This window comes from Populus alba, chromosome 8 (genome assembly GCF_005239225.2).
Source record: "Populus alba chromosome 8, ASM523922v2, whole genome shotgun sequence".
Lineage (NCBI taxonomy): Eukaryota > Viridiplantae > Streptophyta > Magnoliopsida > Malpighiales > Salicaceae > Populus > Populus alba.
In genome coordinates, this window is record NC_133291.1 from 7,620,170 (window position 1) to 7,641,727 (window position 21,558).

At 34.5% G+C, this 21,558-nt stretch overlaps 3 protein-coding genes across 3 annotated transcripts; 2 read left to right on the forward strand and 1 right to left on the reverse strand.

Moving 5' to 3' along the window:
- Window positions 1-2,299: 2,299 nt before the first annotated feature.
- On the forward strand, window positions 2,300-5,312 carry LOC118039976 (uncharacterized). Its single transcript, XM_035046827.2, has 6 exons — window positions 2,300-2,386; window positions 2,591-2,653; window positions 2,740-2,819; window positions 3,534-3,642; window positions 4,175-4,334; window positions 4,513-5,312. The coding sequence occupies exons 1-6, from the start codon at window positions 2,384-2,386 to the stop codon at window positions 5,037-5,039; spliced, it is 942 nt and encodes a 313-aa protein (XP_034902718.1). The 5' UTR covers window positions 2,300-2,383; the 3' UTR covers window positions 5,040-5,312.
- Window positions 5,313-8,269: 2,957 nt separating this feature from the next.
- On the reverse strand, window positions 8,270-10,314 carry LOC118039975 (uncharacterized). Its single transcript, XM_035046826.2, has one exon. The coding sequence runs from the start codon at window positions 9,831-9,833 to the stop codon at window positions 8,484-8,486; it is 1,350 nt and encodes a 449-aa protein (XP_034902717.1). The 5' UTR covers window positions 9,834-10,314; the 3' UTR covers window positions 8,270-8,483.
- A 4,344-nt stretch (window positions 10,315-14,658) lies between these two features.
- Window positions 14,659-16,347, forward strand: LOC118039974 (aspartyl protease family protein 2). Its single transcript, XM_035046825.2, has one exon. It carries the CDS (start codon window positions 14,763-14,765, stop codon window positions 16,221-16,223), a length of 1,461 nt encoding a protein of 486 aa, XP_034902716.1. The 5' UTR covers window positions 14,659-14,762; the 3' UTR covers window positions 16,224-16,347.
- Window positions 16,348-21,558: the final 5,211 nt, after the last annotated feature.

Genomic DNA, 21,558 nt, shown 5'->3' on the forward strand with positions numbered 1-21,558 from the left:
CTAAACACAAAAGAATTAATGTGTATGTATTATTAATATATTTTTTTTACTTTAAGTAAAAAATATAATTATGAATCATAAAATCGACGCTTACATATAATAAAAAATAATAAAGATCATATGAATTAATAAAAATATGTAAGGTCTCAAGCTAATTTCTAACATAGCTAAAAAAATAAAATAATGTTGCAATTGCTACAATAAAACATTATTTTTTTAATACATGTAGAATAATTTTCAAAAACAAAAGTGTAAAGAATAAAGAAAATAATTTTTTTTTCAGAAAAAAAGTGTAAAAGAAAGAGGAAAAACTAAAAGGCATTAAAATCATGAATTTGACATACATGTTATGATTTAAAAAAAAATATATTAGATATTCAGAATGCTTTAATGTGTTTTTTTACTTGAAAAATTAAAAGTGTCATTAAAAAAGTCCATGCAATCATCTAACTAAGTAAATCAACAACCATTAATGTAAATGAACAAAAGTCATTGACAATAACCAAGAAAGAAACTGTAAAGATGAAATATTTACTCGACTATGTTTACTAAAATATTTTATTTAAATAAAAAAAGATAAATTCACCATAAAAATTCATGGCCTAAATAATAACCACATACAAAAATGGCTGAATAAATCTACACCATAAAAAATATTATGAAAGGAAAAACACATCAGAATAAAAATATAAAGAATGGATACCTGCCAATATGATAGAAACATATAAAAAAAATAAAAAAACTTGAGTGAACCCAGCAGCCAACCAAGGTGAGCAAATTAAATACATAACTTAGGATATAAAATTGGAACGATCCCATAAATAGCAAAACAAAAAAAATACTAGTAAAAAATATATTTGAATAAAGTGCTTTAAAAAAATATCAAAGTTAACATCTGCTAATCTTTCAGATCTATGACTAGGGTCATGAGATTATGATGACTCTATTAAAGGCAAATATTAAAAACAAAGAAGTAAGATTCTTAACCAGACAAATATTGAGAGATGAAATTAATGGAAAAAAAGTAAATAAAAAAACAATGCAAAGCAAAACAAGTAGCAATTAAATGAATCATGACTAAATTCAACACAAAAAACAACTAAAATTAAATGTTAAAGGAAAATTTTAAATGAAATTAAATATTTAGGGATGGAATTGAAAAAAAACAAATTAATTAAGAAAATGATTTAAAAAATAACAATTAAAAGAATTGGCATCAAACTTGACATAAAAATTCAATAAAAATAAATGTTCAAAGATGAAATTGAAGAAAAACAAATAAATCAAGAAAATGATTGAAAAAAATAGCAATTAGAAGAATGATGATCAAATTTGATAAAAAATACTAACAAAATCAAACAATATATGACGAAATCAAGAATAAAATCCAATCCGAAACAATTGATGTAAATAAAAAAATTGCAAATAAAAGAAGAAATACTGAATAAAAAAAATAAAATTAAAGGGCTAGTATAATTTTTTGCATGGTCAACACGCAATCCAAAGAAAAAGATAAAGAAAAGAAAGCAAAAGGAAGAAAAGCCAATTAGCGTCAAACTAAAGCTCACTACTATATACACGTCATCGAAGAAGGAAGTGGACGTTAAGACACATCAAATGATGTGGTGGAATATTGATTCTAACCACTATTGTCAGCCGCACGCGTCGCTTGAAAGCGGCGGAGCGACTAACGCGTTAACGTATGCTCAATATTTTTTATGTGCACAAAACCAAAAATACCCCTACAACTAAACAACAATAACAAAAAAAAAAATTATGAAATTACAACCACGACTTAAAGTCAAAGCTAAAAAATAATTAATAGCAAAGGTAACAAAAGAACTCAATTGTTCATAAAATTATATATAAAAAAATGCTTATAAAACTAAATAACAATAACACAAAATTAATTAGGAAATGAAAATCAAGTCCATGAAACTAAAACTAACAAATTTACACAGTAAGAATATTTGTATAATTTAATTGTTTATGATAAAAATAAAATTATCATACAATCCCTGCATCAAAAATTCTGATTGTTTATTCTCTAAAAAAATATATAATAATTGGATCATTATTAAAAAATTAAAAGACAGTGTTATCCAAAATAAATAAAAAATAAAAAATAAATTGTGTTTGAATATCATTCTACCTCAAAAGTAAAGTTTTAAAAATCGAAGGATGAAGGGTAGAGGGGTAATTCAACTGTAGCTCTGTAGCTCTGTAGCTCTAGATATTTCATTATGGATGACGTAAAAGGTAATAAACGACCGCGTTTTCACGTGAATGATCGGGTCCTTTTATCCTTTACCAAAATCAAATCCCTAATAAGAAAGCTAGACAAATCGATCTTGATTTCTATACCCGGAATTAAAAAAAAAAAATGGTACGCTAATCTCTCTCTCTCTCTCTCTCTAATCATGAAAAAAATAGGGTTTCTTTGTTAATGATTAGATCTTCCATGTTAGGGTTTCGATTCCTATTCAATTGTCGTAAATGAAGAAACTTTCACGATCTTTAATTGAAATTCTCAATGAGCTTGATTTCTTTTTTAACGATTCTAACATGTTTTATGACGATGTATTTTCAGTCTTCTCTTGCAGCAGCTAGAGCCGATAATTTTTACTACCCGCCGGAATGGTCCCCGAAAAAGGTAACGAAATCGGGCACTATCTTATTGTGATGTAGTTGATTTCTGAGAAAAAAGGGATTCTGACACTTTTTTTTGTTTACTTTCAGGGTGGTTTGAACAAATTCCATGGGCAACATGCATTGAGGGAGAGAGCAAGAAAATTAGACCAGGGTATTTTGATAATAAGGTATGAATTATGGCCGTGTCTCAAGTTTTTGTATCTATTGCATAGAGGGAAGTTTCTGACGGATGGGTTAGCACTGGCATTTATTACTTTGTTTGTGTTGTAGAATTTAGCTCTTTAGATCAAAGGATAATTTATTTTTCTTGAATAACCACCTGCTAAACTGAGTATGAAATATGTGAAAAGAATTCCATCCGTAAAAGAAGTAATTTGACTGGAAATTGGAGAATGTGCTTGCTAAATGTGGTAGTTGTTTCTCTGTTCTGGCAACAAATCTATGGGGTTAACTGAATAATTGAGGAAAGCTTGGATTTAGAGCATTTCAGGTTAATGGATAATCTTCATTGAAAGATTCCTTTTTTCGTGATGTTATCACAATAAGAAAATTTTTAGTTTAAATTTTTTTCACTTGATGAAAGTTTGACAATGTTTCACATGAAATACTTATTTGATAACTGTGAAAAGTAATAAATGGTAGTGTTTGTTTTGCGTTCATGATGAGACAATGAAAATGAGGGCAAAAGGAAAACATATCATTCTTTGCTATTAAAAACCAGAAACTATCACTGAGGTTCCCTTTCGACAGTTTTTAATCGCTGATCACCAATTGATCGTTTTGTAGATGATAAGCCTAGAAGAGGTACTTCAATTGTTTCTTAACCAGCTGCCCAATTTCCACTTCCTATAATTGTATGACGTAATTTTCATGCTTTTCAGGTTCGAAATGCCCTTCAATATATGGTGTGGTGGTTGCAATTCTATGATTGCAAAGGGTGTTCGTTTCAATGCAGAGAAAAAGCAAGTGGGAAATTATTATTCTACAAAGGTAACTCTGACAACTGGTTCCAAATGCTTCTGAAATTTTTGTATAGAAAACTAGAATACAACAAAGTAGCGCATTCTGTTATCTGCATGATGGAAACATATCCACACTTGCACGCATATGCGCTCACATGTTTTTACATCCAAGTGTACACATGCGCGCGCGCACATACAGTGTCTGCTGGTATGGTAGTCTTGCTGGTATTTGATTTTAGTCTATGAAAGAAATGACATCTCCTAGCATCAAACAACTGTATTCCATGGCAGTTCGTTTTAAAACAGTGCATTTCTTGCGTGTGAACCCGTGCACATGTGCTTGTGCTGCATACAGATAGCATACTGAGTCCTACTGGCATGATGTCTTGTTTATAGATGTTTTTAGTCCACATAAGAGTTCATCTGTCAATTACTTTTGTGAGCTGCTAGTCAACTGGAGATTTTGTGTGCGATTATTCATAGCATTTCTATGTATTATTGCTGTATTTTTGCTGATGCAAATTTCTTTTGTTGGTTGACCTTGTTCCTGCTTTCTTCAGATATGGAGCTTCACCATGAAATCTGCATGCTGCAAACATGAAATTGTTATCCAGACAGATCCAAAAAATTGCGAGTATGTGATTATTAGTGGGGCTCAACGAAAAAATGAGGAGTTTGATGTTGAGGATGCAGAAACATTAGCACTCCCTGCAGATGAAGGTTGGCATTAACTCTGATGAATTTACAACACTACACTTGTATGTCCTGCAGATTACTACTCTGTGTCACTCTCTCTTGGTTAAGTAGAGGCAAAGACAGTCATTTCTTCTTGGTCATGCAAAGACATAATTTTCTGTCTTCTTGATCCAACATTTTGACCTGATTCTTTGTTTTCCAGAGAAAGGCAAGCTTTCAGATCCATTTTACCGTCTTGAACATCAGGAAGAGGATTTGCAGAAGAAGAAAGAAGCTGAGCCTGTTCTAGTCCGCCTTCAGCGAGTATCCGATGCCAGGCATTCAGATGACTATGCCCTCAACAAGGCTCTTCGTGCCCGAATGAGAAGTCATAAGAAAAGAGTTGCTGAAGAAGAGTCCACTTCCAGGAAAATGGGTCTTGGCATACGCTTGCTTCCAGCAACTGAAGAAGATGCTGTCTCTGCAGCTCATGTAAAGTTCTCTTCCAAGTTTGACAAAAATAGGAAGGATAAGCGAGCATTGATCAGTGCTGCTTCAATATTTCCTGGGTCATCTGGTTCTTCAATGTCCAATAAGAAACGTTTGGAGCTAGAATCCAAGAGAAGGAAAATTAGTGCTGCTGCGGCCACTAATTTGCTGACGGGGGGTTTCAAGCCATCATCATGGTCACAGGCTACGGTTTCTTGCAGCAAGCGCAAGCAGAATTCCATGAATGCCAGACGTGTTTAGGTATGGTTCGCGGATGTTATGAAAGAGCCAGTGTTCTTTATCCTAAGGCCTTGGATCATGTTGTGTGGAATTTTTCTAGTATGTTCTTTCCATCCTTTGCCTAGTGTAAATGGCTCTGGATCTCTGTACATACAAATTTACTGCTTGGTTTGGTTTTTTCCCCCTCACCGCCCCCCGAGTCTAGGGGATCCACACGAAATTATTATATTGGATGTGCAACCAGTTTTGTATGCTATTGTTTCAATAAAGAAATGAAATGGCTATTACCAAAGATATCTGTTTGTTCCCTCTTCCCTCTCTCGCACCTCTTTTTCGATCAAGTAGCTTGGAGTTTACTTTTGTTGCCTTTCTATCTTGTCATCCTTTATGAAATGATTCTTTGCGTTTTGAGGCCATCGTCCTGTTCATTTCAGAAAGGGTAGGGCAATCAATGTCCTCGAAGAATCTTGCTGTATTTGCGGGATCACTAATCACTAACAGAATCGGAAAGAAAGAGAATGTCCTAATGGTTCATCTCCTCTCCTCAATATGTTTTGAAGCCTTCGTTGTCGCCTGTTTTTGTTCAGCGTCTATTTCAAACAAAAAGCAGCTCTGGAGAATTTAGGTAGGTCATGTCAAAATCAAAAGAGAGGGATCACAGTGGAAATATGCGGGTACTTTTCCCTGATTTGAGGGAAAGTCCAAACCTAAAAGAATTTAGGAAACGAAAAATCCAGGCGATCAAGATGCACGGGGCCATTTATACCGTTCTTATTACTACATGCCGGGCCCATACTTCTGTAGAATTTCTTCCATTTCCCCTCTAATTAAAGAATTGAACAAAGCATAAGAGGGATGATGATTTCCTTCTATCATCTGATTACATACATACTACTCTCCCAGTGCAATAGCCTATGTATTAACCAATGAAGATTTTGGGTCAAGCAGCAATGCTGTGTCTTCTTATTCCCTTCAAGATCTGGTAATTGATACAGCTTACCAGATACCATAAAGATATATAGATGTGCATAGGCCACCGGATCAGTGTACAGCAGACACTGCATAGACTTATAAACTCCGAGCCATCACCTTTACACAGCACGGCTCCAAAATCGAAAATGGCAGAGATCGTCTTTTTAAATCTCTCCATTCGTAGTCTAGTCTCCATACTTTTTTTTGGCTTATTCACCGTCCGACCAAAAAGAAAAGGAAAAGAACTTGCACAATCACAACTCTGTCATTGAACAGCAATACGGTTGTTGCACAGCACTGACGCTTAAGACCAAATGTTACATCGACTGTAAGCAGTGCACCTAACACTGCCATAAGATCACGCAACCGAGCCAAAACAAGCAAACAACCAACCCTTATTAAAAAAAAACTCCGAACAGTGATATGCCAGGTACTGTCATTGATTACTGTTGACTTTTACTAGCGTATCATTCACATCCAATTTAATATAACAGTATCAGGAGGTTTCTTTCTTTTTGTTTTTCTCAGGAATTTATTATTGCAGGGGCTTAATTACAATCAAAAGATCAAGGTGAACCCGTTACTAACCAAAGTGAAAATTATACATTGAAGTTTCACCACGTTCGTAGCCTAAATATATACATCGCTTAAGTTAAGTGGATTTGGGTTGATTAGGTTTGTGTGTTGACTACTAAAGGAATACATTTCACTGCCAAAATGATGGTTCTATCTATGATGACTACTTGAGTTACTCGAGCATTGTTGCTTGTCTTGGACAGTCTTCCTCAGTTGTACTTAATGCTTTAAATATGATAGTAGCTTCGTTTATCATTCATCAGCTGCCTTTTATCTCCTGGATTGAGCATCTATTGAAGCACGAATTATGATGGTTATTATTAGTCCGAACATCTATATATAGATATATATAGTATCATTTTATAGGAGGATGTGGAGGTCTACTATACTTTCATGCAGTGATTGCACTCTATATATATATAGATAGATCTATAAACTCATTATTTGTTGCACCCAGTTTATATCATGGCATTCCAAGCTCATCTAGCATGACCATTGATGGTCTACAATTGTACTTTTGCTGAAGATGAGTGCGCGCGCGCGCGCTCCGATTGCTTAGACCTTTCATTAAGTAGTTGCTATAAGCAAGAATATTCCGATAGAAAGGTAATGTGATTTCTACTTACAGTAATCGACACCAGAGCAAATAGCCGTATAGATCTTTTCTTTTAGCAATGGACATTCTAAGATTGGTTTCTTTTAACATTCAACCCCAAGGAAACTGATTTTGATACGGCATTCATTATTTGTTTCTTCGTAGTTTATACATTTTACCTCTTTCTGTCACAGTGGTCATGGAATTGAAACTGGTGACTGGAGGCTAACTTGCTGAGAAAAAATGAGATTTGGAAAGAAAGAAATGAAAGAAATAGATAGATATATCTTTATCTGAAACCATTGGCTTCAGCCGATAATGCTTCCTGGAAATTTGTTGTGATCACCAAATTGTAGAATTCTGAAATCAACTCCAGTACTTAGGTTTTTTTACCTGCGAGCTGCTCTCCAAAAAGCTTTTTTGGATACCACCATATGTTCCCTCTTCATTTCAATAAAAGAATAAACGCTGCCTTGTTCATTAACTAGCTTGCATATAAAAAATATATTAATAAATAGGCAATGTTTCTAATTTAGTGGGAAATCTTGGCATTGTCAAATTCTCCAGTTAATTAATTTAGCTGATAGGTTTTTTCTTTTCTTTTTGGAGGATAATTTTTTGCCATCTGTTCCAAATTGGACAATATTTTTGTACGCTATTTTTAGCCCAGCTATGTAAGTTCAAATATGTGGGAATTCTTGTTGGAAGATTGTTTCACCATAGATGAGAGATGTTTATATAGAATGAAAATTAAATGCCTGAAAATTATATCCATGCTTATTCAAAATCTCCCTGGTTTTTTTGTCTCATTGCAGCTGCGATTTGTCTTCAACTACATAACTTCGAGGTGATCATTTAAACTTTTGTGGAAGAGAAAAGCAGTATATGGGTTGCCAACTCTCAGTAAATATTGTTCTCTCCCCACGAACAAATGTAATTATGCTGATACAGATCCCCCAAAAGCATCATGTATTCTAAGGGCTGAACTTCCATCTTGTAGCCTCGTTTATTTTCTCTCATTCGAGCTATTAGTTGTTCAGCTATGCTCAACTCATCTACTACTGTTTAATAGCTGTTTTAGATCGAGAACCATCACATTGCAGGAAGATTAACAAGATACAAGTCAATACAATAAAAATAGACTCAAAATACACACACATTGCAAACGAATTAGAATGCGAAGACTGACACATATCAATCCAATAGGTAGAAATGCTTACAATCTCTGAAAGAAATTATATATCTTTTCTTTCTCCTTCCACCGTTAAGAAAAATACTCCCTGGACATGAGCTCAACAAACACAAGATTTTAGGCACTTAATTCAATATAAGCAGTCAAAGTGGTCTTCGGCAAAAAAGGAATTTGAGGAGGACTGGTTTGCATTGCCGTTTGTGGTGGTGGTCATGAGAATTGAAATGGAGTTTTGATCATTGGGATTTGGCATGTTCATAAAAATTGAATTAGGGCTTTCTTCATGGGCGCCGTTTAATGGTGGTAGCTTCATGTTCGTCAGAGCATTATATTTATACTGGATTCCATCATTTGTCATGTCAGAATTCAAAGGAAGAAACTCATACTTGCAGTTTGTCCCACCTGGAAGCGCAACACTCTCAGAGAAATCGGAAATCGAAGATGATCTTGGTGAATTTGTGATCCAAAAGAAATTCCCAGTGATGCTGACATAATCCATTTGATGTGGTAGGAAATCATGATTGCTGGATTCTCTTACATCACCAACCTTCAATGGGGAACTCATTTCTTGGTTTACAGGAGCCAAATTTTCACCATATTCGAGGGGGCTAGAAGACTCAAACTTTTCCAATTTGTTAGGGTTTGCCTGAGAGGACCGATCACTTGACGTGTCTATGCCTTGGTTCTTCATTCTCTCTCTTGTCCTCTCCCTCGCCCTTGCTCTCGCCTTCTCCCTAGAATCTCTGTCAACAAGATTAAAGACTGGTTTGTGCACTTTCTTGCTCCTTTTCTCTTTAGGATTGCTCACTAATGAGTCATTCTTTGCCTTCGTCCCTCTCTTGTCCCCGTTAGTCTCAGGTGTCAGCTTGATGCCTGAAACAACCTCACTCTCTGGAGTGGAACAAACACTCTTGCCGTCAGCACAAATGCTACATCTTCTCCCTCCTGGAACACTATCTGTAAGCTCCTTGATCCCGGCCTTCGATTTTGTGAAGAGCCACTCAATAGTTTTGCTTGCTTTATCGAAGCCGAGCATGTCTTGGAGATCAAAGAACTTTCTGGAAATTTGAAGGGATAACCTCATCCTTCGATCTCTAGGCCCTTGAGCAGTATGGATCTTGCTGTGCCTGTCCTTCCCGGTTCGCCTTTGACGAATTGGCTGCTTTGAAGTATCAACATTACTTTTCTTCTTTTTATTGTTGATTTTTGTTTCCTCGTTTGATGCTGTAAGGATAGTCTGCGGATCATGAGCCTCAACTGCTAACGCAGTATTAGATCCCAAAACTTCCTCCTCCTCCAGCTGCTGCTGTGATAAGAGTTCACCTACCAGAAAATCACCAACATCAAGAAAGGGATCGGGGAAGTGCTGGAAGAATGTTTGAGAACAAGATTCTATCGAGCTAGGGTTTTCTGTGCTTGCAATCATGGTATGGTTAGCGTATTGATCAAAAGGATTGAAACTGCTACTTGAAGAAAACATAGCTGAAACACCGTTGCTTTTCAGGAGCTATTTTTGGAGTGTTTTTGGTGTTTCTATTGGTGCAAGATCGAAGAAAAATCAGCCCTAGGAACCTCTATTTATTAGTGATAAAAGCCTTATCTTCATCTCTTTCAGGCATAATGAACTGTAGTGCAATTTGTGAATTGTGATTGTTGCTGCAGGTACACGAACGTGTTGCAGGGAAGAGGAGCTAGCTTTGATAGTGATAAAGAGTACAAAATTGAAGAGTTAGTCCTCATTCGTTGGCAACAATTCACGTGGGTACAGGTGAAAGTTTTCTCTGCCTATTCTTGCTCAGAGAAAGTGGAAGAGGGTCTTTTGAGGAGCTTATGAGGTTTAGATCAGAGGAGACATGGCCACCTCTAGGAAACCTAGCTAGAGAAAGAGGGGAAACAAGGACAAGTAATTGTATCAGTGGAGCGGCAGAGTGAGGGCCATGTAAAATTGAGCCATCTTGCTTTTACAGCCATGGGTAGGAAAATTTCCCTTGACTGGGCGACCAGGGCACGCTTGTTTGCAGTTTTTTTAAAATTATTATTATATTTTTTTTCATTAAAAAAATTAATTAAGTTGATTTTCAGAAAAATATTTTTCTTTTATTTTAGACGGAAAATACTTTTTAAAAGTTATAAAAAAATTTAAAATGTCATTTTATTTGTTAACTATATCAAATTTGATCCTTAAACTTTTAATTGTTATATATTTTATTTTGAATCTTTATTTTAATTTCATCTCTTTGAATTTGATTTGTTTAATTTTATATCAATTTTGCTTCTTATTTTTATGATTTTTTTTATGATCATTTTTTTTAATTGAAATTTTTATCTATCAGATTTGGTCCTCATTATTTTTATTGTTATTTGTTTTATTTGAAATAATTTATGAAATTATAATAATTATTTTTTAAATGTTATTATTTTTTAAATTTTTTATCTATTAGAGTTGATATTCATTATTTTGATTATTAATTATTTATTTTATTTGAGATAAGTTATGAAATTATATTTGTTTTTCAATTTTATTCTCATTTAACTTTTTAGTTTGTAAGATTTGTTTTTTATTAATTTAACTTAAAAAATTAAATAAAAAATTAAAAAGATATTTTCTAGCTCATTTTTTATATTATAGCTAAACACTAGAAAATATTTTTCAATTAATTTTTCATGATAATACCAAATATTGAAAAATAATTTATTTTTTTATGAATCTATTTTCCAAAAAAAAAAACACTTTTTAAAAAGAACTATTTTCCAACAAATAAACGGGCTAAATATTATTTTCATATCTCTTATTGCCTTGTATTATTGAATATGTTTTTTTTTTTTTACCTAAAAGAATATATGGATCTTTTGTGAGTATTTCCATGAATTTATTTGCAGCATGCTAATCCACAATTATCTTGACCTTTGAAAAGATTTAGTTAATGTTTTTTAATGAGATAATGATTTTTTTTTTAAGTTTTTTTATTTAAAATATATTAAAATAATAATTTTTTATTTTTAAAATTTATTTTTAATATCAACACAATAAAATAAAATAAAATTTTAAAACAGAAAAAAATATTTTTAAAAAAAAACAAGACTGCACCACAAAAACAATAACCCCCTTTACATAAGATTGAAAGCCTATTCAATAATTTGTTTTTGGTAAATTGTTTTTTAACCTGTTAGAAGTCCAAAATCTATCACATTTATTTTCTCTTATTAAATTAAATTTTGGCACAAAATTATAGTGATAGGCTCAAATAAGCTTTAAATATATTTATTTGATGAAACATGTTGAAGATTTGATATAAAAAATCAATTCTGACTCATTTATTAGTTTAAATTTTTTAATTGAGATAGCTTTTAAGAAACATTCATGGTTTGCCTTTTACATGTTTCAACTTTTAATTCAACGATAATTGGTTAAACATTTTTTTTAGTTGACAAAAATGGGATTTCATTAAGGTGATAAAAAAAATATTTCTAACATCACGAATTGAAGTCAATCTAGAATAATATTCTCTAGCTAGGGAAGGGAGACTTGATGAAGTGTCTTGATGCAATTAGACATTACAAGGATTAATTAAATTAGCACAAAAATGTTAGTGAGATGATTCTATGATGACGGGCTTAGATCGAGTTGACGTTTTTACCGATTGAAAAATATTCCCTTACCTTAATAACAATTAATTTTAATAAAACTATATATGATCATACTTTCAATCCCGCTCAACAAGATCAGCTGCCAAAGCAGATTCTTTAGAATCAGAAATTGCAAGAAGAATGATAGAGCGGTCCATTGAGCTGACTGCTGGGTGAGTTTGATGTATGCTGTCAACCCAGAGCAACAATTGAAGCCCAAACCTCGTATCCTTGATCCTGATTTTAGGGTCTGTCTGGGCTCCCCTCGCCGCAAAACCATCACTCTGTTGTTGTTGATCTTGAGATCATCAACAGAGTTCGATTGATTCCTTCTCTGCTCCGATCTATCAGAGTTGACCATGTGATCTCCCATAAAATTACATGGTTAGTTCTGGCCGGATAGAGGCTCCGGTAGTTTTCCTCAAGTAAGATGAGAATTCAGGATGCGGTTTTTGGGTCTTTCCAGCCAGCTCACGGTCTTTCCCGTCTTCCAATATCCTCAGAATAGTATTTTTAGTGACCAAGAAGGAGACTCAGCACTCTTCCTCTCGTCAAGCACCTTGCACCTGGTTTTCAAAAGTGGCAAATACACACACCGCTTCTATCCATTCTTCTTTCTTGTCATAGCAGCATCCACTCTAGCCTCGCAAACGCCTATTTGATGAGGTTTGACTGAGAGTTGCTGCGGTGGTTGGTGGTTCGTGTGCATGGATTGCACTACCATAACGGCCCAAAAACATGGCGAAGCCTCCTCCTTTTTTCTTGATTTAATGTTTTTCTATTTGGTAATCTTTCGTTTCTTCTCTTTTTTACCTTTGAAAAGTATTATTTTGTTTTGACGTGAGAAATCGTCTTACATGTATCATCTTGAAAGCATATTTATCTATACAAAATCAATTATGATCCACTGATTATTCAGCTCGAGACTTGAGAGTACAAAGAGTCGCGAAAACATTACAGAAGATAATATTGAAATTTAAGTAACATAGATATGGGCGCTCGCGGGCAGTGTTCATGTTACTTCACCATCATTTTCCTAGTCTAGAGATATATAGAGATTTATTCCCTGCAATGTTCCGCCAAGGTAGACACAGGCAATTGGACTTGTCTCTCTACTCACGTGCTTCTCTCGTGTGCTCCACATACTTAGAGAGAGAGAGGGAGGGAGGGGTAAATCTGTACTTAACAAACAAATCAATCTATCTAAGATTCTTTATAGATGTATCAGCATTTATTCAACCTACCTGCATGCTGATTCCTTCGTATGGGAATCTGAATATTGCAATAAAAGTCTATAAAACGTCAAAAGCGAAGTACTGAAAATTGTGGGGCCGACATTACCTGCATGCTAATATATATATATATATATATATATTATTTAGAGTTCAAATACTGAAAATCCAAGAAAATCCTTGCTTGTAAATGTATTTGTGAAGGTTATATTTAAAACTTCAGAGGAATAATTTAGTTGGTTTGCAGATATCGTTAATGCTGGGGAAAAAACAAGACGAAGGAAATGAAAACGGGGCCCTGGATTGTATGTAGCTAAGAGGTTGGTTTCCTTATTGGGCTAGGCTACTGGGCTCGTTCTTAGCGTGAGGTTGAATAACTGGGCCCCTATATGAAGTGTCACTAAAGCCCAAGATCCCTTCCTTTATTTTGCAACATTAGTTTGTTTTCGCGGCATGTTTGGAGGGGATGAGTTTTTTAAATTTTATTTTTTGGATATTGATATATTAAAATGATTTTTAAATATAAAAAATTGCAGGAAAAAAAAAAACAATTTTACATAGGATAAAAGGAACAATTACATGTACACACTGTTAAAACATGATGTGAACAAGTGAAATCATTTGCTGAGGCCTCGCCAAAGAAAGAAACCAAGAAAGGTGCAGCTTTTATGGAATGCATGTGTATTCTGCAATGGTCAGTCTCCCCCCAGAAATTCCGTAAATGCCACCACACCCATCATTCCCTGCTCTGCCCCCAACAAATGATCACAAAAAGACAGTCCAGCTGGGTTTTCCATGTGGCGACTTCCTATAGGCTGGCTAGATGGCTAGGGACATCATTGGATGCCAAATCTAAAGGTTTTGCTTCCTAACCAGTTTAATCCCACAAAATGTCACGAGCGTAAATGCCAAGAAATAAAAGGCATCCCCACCAGCCCCAAACTACTGTCGCTCTTCCTCCCACGAACTCCCCCTTTTCCACTCTTATGTGTCCCCCTTTACGTTGGAGTTGAATTATAGCTCTAGTCCCTGTAATTAACAGAAGTAATCGATTAGTCCTCGTAGTTTCATAGACCGAATAATCAACTTCTTTGTTTTGAATCTGTTTCTGTTCAGTCTCTTTGTCAATTTTATTAAAATATTTATCAAAAACTTGTTGTTTATGCAAAGTCTTATTACTTCTCAGTATAGAAGCCTGCCCATTAATCATAAAAACTATGTTGATGTTGTTAGATGCAGTGCCTCAACAGCACTCTTGTGCACATATAAACAACGACTTTGTTTTTTTATGAAAAATGTAATAACGAAAAGAGTAGTGGAAAGAGAGAAAAATTCGTTCAAGGAAGAAGGAATTTTGAGGAGAAATTACTGCATGGAGGGTGATAAAAGCTGATTAAGATACTGTTAAATTGTTTGTGATACTATCCAAACTAATTAATCACTCCAAGACAACTACAGGGATCGAGTTACAGCCAACAATTCCCAGTGCCATAAAAGCTGCAGCTGTTAAAAAAAAACAAGCAGCAGCAGCAACAGGCACCAGTTTAATTATGGTACGGTCATTTAAATCCAAACAACGCGTCTGCTTTCCTCTCTCTCACGGACACAACACACACACAGAGCTACACAGCACAATGGTGCCTCTCTCCCTCCTCTTCCACCTCCTTTTACTCGCCTTCGTGGATCTCTCCGCCTCCACGACGGAATACCTTAAACTCCCATTACTCCACAAAACACCATTTCCTACCCCATTCCAATCCCTCTCTTCAGACATCCAACGTCTCTCTCTTCTCCATCACAGCCACCACCGCCACCAAAGCCACCGTCCAACCTCCTCCAAATCCCCCTTGATATCCGGAGCTTCCTCCGGCTCTGGCCAATACTTTGTCTCCATCCGCCTTGGCTCCCCACCTCAAACCCTCCTCCTCGTTGCAGATACGGGGAGCGACCTCACTTGGGTTAGATGCTCTGCTTGCAAGACTAACTGCTCCATGCACCCACCCGGATCCACATTCCTCGCTCGCCATTCAACCACCTTCTCCCCAACTCACTGTTTCAGCTCACTGTGTCAGCTCGTCCCTCAACCTAACCCCAATCCCTGCAACCACACTCGCCTTCACAGCACCTGTAGATACGAGTACGTCTACTCTGATGGGTCCAAAACTTCTGGGTTCTTTTCCAAAGAAACCACGACCTTAAATACAAGCTCCGGTAGAGAAATGAAGCTGAAGAGCATCGCATTCGGGTGCGGGTTTCATGTCTCGGGTCCGAGTCTCATCGGGTCGAGTTTCAATGGGGCCAGTGGCGTAATGGGCTTAGGCCGCGGGCCCATCTCGTTTGCTTCTCAGTTGGGCCGTCGATTTGGTCGCAGCTTCTCTTATTGCCTCATGGATTATACTCTCTCGCCTCCTCCAACCAGCTATCTCATGATCGGCGACATCGTTTCCACTAAGAAGGATAATAAAAGCATGATGAGCTACACGCCGTTGTTAATTAACCCTGATGCCCCCACCTTTTACTACATTGCCATTAAAGGAGTGTTTGTTGACGGTGTAAAACTACCTATTGACCCTTCTGTGTGGTCACTCGACGAGTTAGGTAACGGCGGGACAGTTATTGACTCAGGGACGACGTTAACTTTCATAACAGAGCCAGCTTACCGTGAGATATTATCGGCGTTTAAGCGTGAAGTGAAGCTACCGAGTCCAACTCCAGGGGGTGTGTCCACTCAGAGTGGTTTTGATCTTTGTGTGAACGTGACGGGCGTGTCAAGACCGAGATTTCCAAGACTGAGTTTGGAACTCGGTGGTGAGTCGTTGTATTCGCCGCCGCCAAGGAATTATTTTATAGATATAAGCGAGGGAATCAAGTGTTTGGCGATTCAACCCGTTGAGGTGGAGAGTGGTGGGTTTTCGGTGATTGGGAATCTGATGCAACAAGGATTTTTGTTGGAGTTTGATAGGGGCAAATCTCGACTTGGTTTTTCACGTCGCGGTTGTGCTGTCTCGTGATGCGAAACGGGGTCATTTTCGTTTCGTAATTTTTCCCTTTCCTTTTTCTTTTTCAGAGAAATTTGTCATCAACTGTCGTTAAATACTACCCCCTAATATTAATTATCGTTTTTATTTTTATTTTTATTTTTGTCTATTTAAAATGGGTTGTCAATGTTTCCTCCTTTACGAAGACAGGCTAGTGGTGAAAAAAAAAAAGATTTTTCATATAATGCAGTTGTTTTTAAGAAGTGCCTGCGTTATTTTAAAAATTTTATTTTTAACTTTAATATTTTTAAATAATTTGAATATATTAAAAAATTAATATAAATTAAAAGTATTTTTAAAATACAAAATGAGATAACCTAGAGAATATTAGATACAGATACAAGTAACAGTGTCTACAGGTGAAAGGATAGCCTCTTTTCAAGAATCAATTACAGACAAGCAGAGCTTAAAACTAAAGTAAAGAAAATAAGTAAAAAACTAATAAGATTGATTTGCATGTATACGAGAGATTCCAAAAAATAAATAAAGAGACTATCTGAGAGCATAAGTAAAAAATTAATAAGATTGATTTGCAAGTATACGAGAGATTCCAAGAAATGAATAAAAATACTATCTAAAAGCTTGATTATTTTTATATTTAAAAAAAAAAAAATTTGTTATCTTTTTATTTACTTAAAATAAATTTTCTTAGTTTGAAAAAAATTGTTTTATAAAAAGTAATTTTAGTTGAAGTTAGGTTATTAAAATATATGTTTGGTTAAAATTAAAGTTGAATAAAAAGTTGTTGAATGTGTTTGGTTAAAAATGTTTTTAAAATTGAGGTTATAAAATAACTAATATGATTTTTAATTTCAATATTATAGATTTAACTATTGCTGTTGCGTCATGAAATAAACAATATTTTATATAAAATATTTTTTTTATTATTTCATTAAACTATCTGTAATTCCATCACGTACAAAATCTATCTCACAAGGACTATAGTTTTCATGTCTTCCTAAGAATACCACAACATCAAGTAAAATATCATCAGAATAAAATTGAAATTACAATCAAATTTCACAAATGCTATGTCATCAATTGTAGTCCTTGTCTGATAAATTTCATACGTGATGGAATTACAAAGAGTTTAATGGAATAATAAAAAATATTCCGCAAATGCTATGTTATCATGCGATCTCCTTCTAATATAATTCATGTAGTGCCATTGATTAATATTAAACACTAGTTTTTTTAATAAAACACAATATCCAAGAAAAGTTTTTTAAATTTTTTTATTTTACCAGGTCAGACCGGTCCCACACATTTAGGTTTGGGTTAGACTAGTCTGGCCATGAACAATGGATACACTCTACACTGTTCATGCGCAACATGAATAGTGGAGAGCAACCCAAATGAAGGAGAAAGAGAAGGGGAAGGGGATGAGCAGTGCGATGGTTATGGACTGAGAGATGGTTGAAATGCCGGAGGCCGGTTACTCTCTAATGTTCATGTTGTCACTCTCCATTGTTCACATGCAACGTGAATTGTGGAGAGTAGTCCAAACGAAGGAGAAGGAGGGGAGGAAGGGGAAGAGCACTGCAATGGTGATGGACTGAGGAACGATGGAAATACTGAAGGTCGGTCACGCTCCCCTGTTCATGTTGCATGTGAATAATGGATAGTGAATTAATTCACTCTCCATTATTCATGTTACAGAACAATGGAGAATGCGAAACACAACGAAGGAGAAGGGGAAGGGGAAGAGCAACGTGACAATGGAAACGACAAAGGCTAGTGGTGAAAGGGACCTGCTCTCCACTAATGGACAACGATCCTTTTTTTTTTTCCTTTATTTTTGCGTTTATTTTTTTTTTATCTTGCGGCCTCCTTTTTAAAAAATAAACAGAGTAGAAACGTAGTATTGTGAAAAGCATGTCAAAATAGCTTCTACAAAACTAAGTTTTGAATGCATTTAATAATGGGGTTCATACATAAAAATTAAGTTATGTTTTGTAACAAAAGAAGATGAAATCACGATTAAATAAAAACTTTGCTGTAAATACATAGCCAAACAGGCTCTTAAAAGAGGATTTGATTTGGTGGTGGGGGTGGGTGGTGAGTTTCGAGGAATTTAAAACGACTATGTTTTGAATATTGGAATGTTACTGCAATGACAAATAAAATGATTTCACGACTACTCATGTTGTCCTATTACCAAAATTTATGCATTATAACAGACTTTTTAAGAAAAAGAAGGATGATAATTTTATCTTCTCACGTGCAATACTTCTGATAAATTATTACGGTAGAAATACCATGTTTCATTTTGGATTGAAAAAGTAAAATTATTATTTTTTTATTCTAAAAAAAATTAAAATTTTATTAGGGGTAATAGGATATTTTCACAAGATTCACAATTCATCATAGGATTAACTGAGAATAAGTTGATTTTTTTATATTTTCATGCATAGTATAAATACTTAATTGTCCTTTAAAGTATAAATAATATTTAACTTAAATTCATTAGCGTTTTCACAATTTATTTTTTCATAACAAAGTTTAATGAATGTGTTGCCAACTTGCCATTAAAATCAACACTTCTCTAGCTTGTCTCCAGGGGTTTATTTGCACTTTCATTTTTTTTTTTTTTAATAATCTGGTGGTATGAGTGTCAATTTAACATTTTAATAAATATAAAAAATATAAAAAAATAGTTGACAAGAATGTTAAACATGCCAGCAAGTACCTTTTCCCATTACTTTCAAGCAACAAGTGCACCAACTTATAGTGGTAAAAAAAAGTCTTTGTAAATTTATTGGTATTAATCAAAACGTGTATAAACTGATTTAAATATTTATATGAATTAAATAAAAAAATTTTATAGGTGTTATTAAAACCATCAAAGCGAGACTAACCTCCCAAGTGTTGAGTAATTCCATTTGATTGGGTGCCACTTAGCTTTTCCTTTTTTTTTTTTTTTTTTTTTTTTAATTTTTGCACTTGACTTTCAAAAAAGTTCGCAATAATCCATCAACTTATAAATTGGAGATTAAGCTTCTTTATCTAGTATACAGAGTTCTTTACTTCTTAATATCTTCATAATGTTTTTAAGGTTATAAAGAAATGATACAATTTCAAGGGATGATACGGGCCAAGAATCTAGTTATTAAATAACATGCAAGATGTTTATATTTAGTATATGTACTGCTGGGCTACAAGAAAGTTTCACAGTTGAATAATCGCGTGAAATGATGATATTTTCCGGTACTTGTTTAAACATATTTTTAAAAATATTATGTACAACAATCTCAGATAATCCAAAATGAAAATTCAGTAGATGCTCATGATTGCAGGGGAGGCTTGCTCTTCAGAGATCCGTTTTTGAACTGAACCTTTTTTTTTTTTTTTTTAACATCAAACTGTCAAGTGTGAAGTAAAAGGTATATTCCTTTTTTTTTTTTTTACTGGACTGTTAGCAATATTTCATAATACTGGGCAAGCAAGTACATGTTTTTTTTAATAATAATTACGAGAAGTAAATTTGGTGGTCAAGTAGATTGGCTCCCATCCCTGTTTAATTTTTTGAATTCATTTTTTTTGTAATATACCAGGTATATTTAAAAGAATGTGCATTTAATATTGTTTTAAGAAATTAATCTCTATTAATATACAATTAAGTTAAGGATAATTTTAAATTAAAATATTTTTCTTGTGAATAGATAGGATGCATTTCATTAGAAATAGCCACTGACTAATCAACAAGCGTAAAGCAGTCGGCTTGCAAAGATACTATCTTGTGACGGGTTAAATTTACTCGACATTAATTAGTTCAGTAGCTTCCGTACTGTTCGGATTACAATCATAGAGCCAGTTATTAGAAATTGCATTAACTTGTATAGAAAATAGTTTGAATCATAAAGATTTTTTGCCACAATAACGGAATTAAGTTTTTTTTTTTTTTTTTTTAAAAAAAAAAATCCTTCAGATTTTAGCATAGTTTTAAAACCAATCCAATCTGGTTGACCCGGGACTAAAACCGGGCCAGGATAAAAAAAAATAAAAAAAAAAAACCCGATTGACTTGGTGGGTTGACCCGGTAAGACCTAGTAAAAAACACAGTTGCAACCCGTTGGCTTTTTTTTTATTATTATTAAAATGACATCATTTTGATTTTAAAAAAAAATTTTAGGCGACCTGGTTAAACCCGGTGACCCGGTCAACAGAACCCAGGTCTTTTTGAAAATTATGAATTTTAGTGTGGGATTGCAGTATAAATAATGGTTAATTTTTTTTTATATTTTTAGATTGTTTTAATATGTTTATATTAAAAATAAATTTAAAAAATAAAAAATATATTTTTTTAATAATTTTTTTTTTAAAAATAACTATTATCATACTCTAATACCTCTAAAACTCAAACGGCATGTGAGGAGACATCCCCATTTCTTATACTTGTTTGTAATTAATACTGGCATTGTCCCAACTATAAACGTAAAACGCAGATGTTTCTTTCTTTTCTAGGTTGAAACTCCCCTTTAATGTGATTTTCTCTACTTGATAGGATCAACAAGTAAACATTATGAAGATGAAGTGTTTTGGTAATATATACGGTAGGATACTTTTCAATTAAAAATATATTTTATTAATTTTTTTTTTTTAAATTTCATATAAATACATTAAAACCATAAATAACACCTAAAAAAACATACATATTTTTTTTGTCTGAAAGCATTTCTAAACGCAGTCCAGTCGGGATTCCAGAGATAGACATGACTTGTTTCAGGTTGATTGGATTTGATTTGGTTATTATTTAGTTTGATCAATGCAAGGAGTCTGCGTCCTGGAGAGTTAGCTTCATAAATCTAACATCCACGGCACAGAGTTATTGCATTTCAGGAGAAACGGGGGGCTAATACGGGCGACGGGGGGCTAATAAAGAAGAGAGAGTTGAGAGAGGACGGGCGACGGGGGGCTAATAAAGACGAGAGAGTCGAGAGAGGACGGACAACGGGAGCAGGATCCGGGACTCCATAGATATCATGTGAGAGGAATTACTGAAGCCGGAGTGATGCCCCCATCTTGACAGCTGGTTCTGTACTCGTTTTAGCTGCCATGGCTGCTCCCCTCTCTCTCTCTCTCTCTCCCATCGTTTAATTCCAACTACATTGTTTCTCGGTGGAGATGGGCCATTGCATGGGGCGTGGAGACTATATCTTATCTTCTATGTGTACGGTTGTTCTTTTTAATGCCGTGAATGTCACGCGATGAACCCATGACATTATGTTTTGTTAGTGGTTCCTGTCGTGACCATTTTGTGACTCTTTTCTTTCAAGCGAATACGTGACATAATGCTTGAGAGCTAATC

What these genes read in the sequence shown, in the direction of transcription:
- LOC118039976 (XM_035046827.2), top strand. An exon ending in CAGGGTATTTTGATAATAAG is followed by an intron (nt 2,820 to 3,533) that starts GTATGAATTATG and finishes CATGCTTTTCAG; the next exon opens with GTTCGAAATGCCCTTCAATA. An exon ending in GAAATTATTATTCTACAAAG is followed by an intron (nt 3,643 to 4,174) that starts GTAACTCTGACA and finishes TGCTTTCTTCAG; the next exon opens with ATATGGAGCTTCACCATGAA.
- LOC118039975 (XM_035046826.2), bottom strand. Translation starts at nt 9,833, where the DNA reads ATGTTTTCTTCAAGTAGCAGTTTCAATCCTTTTGATCAATACGCTAAC.
- LOC118039974 (XM_035046825.2), top strand. Translation starts at nt 14,763, where the DNA reads ATGGTACGGTCATTTAAATCCAAACAACGCGTCTGCTTTCCTCTCTCT.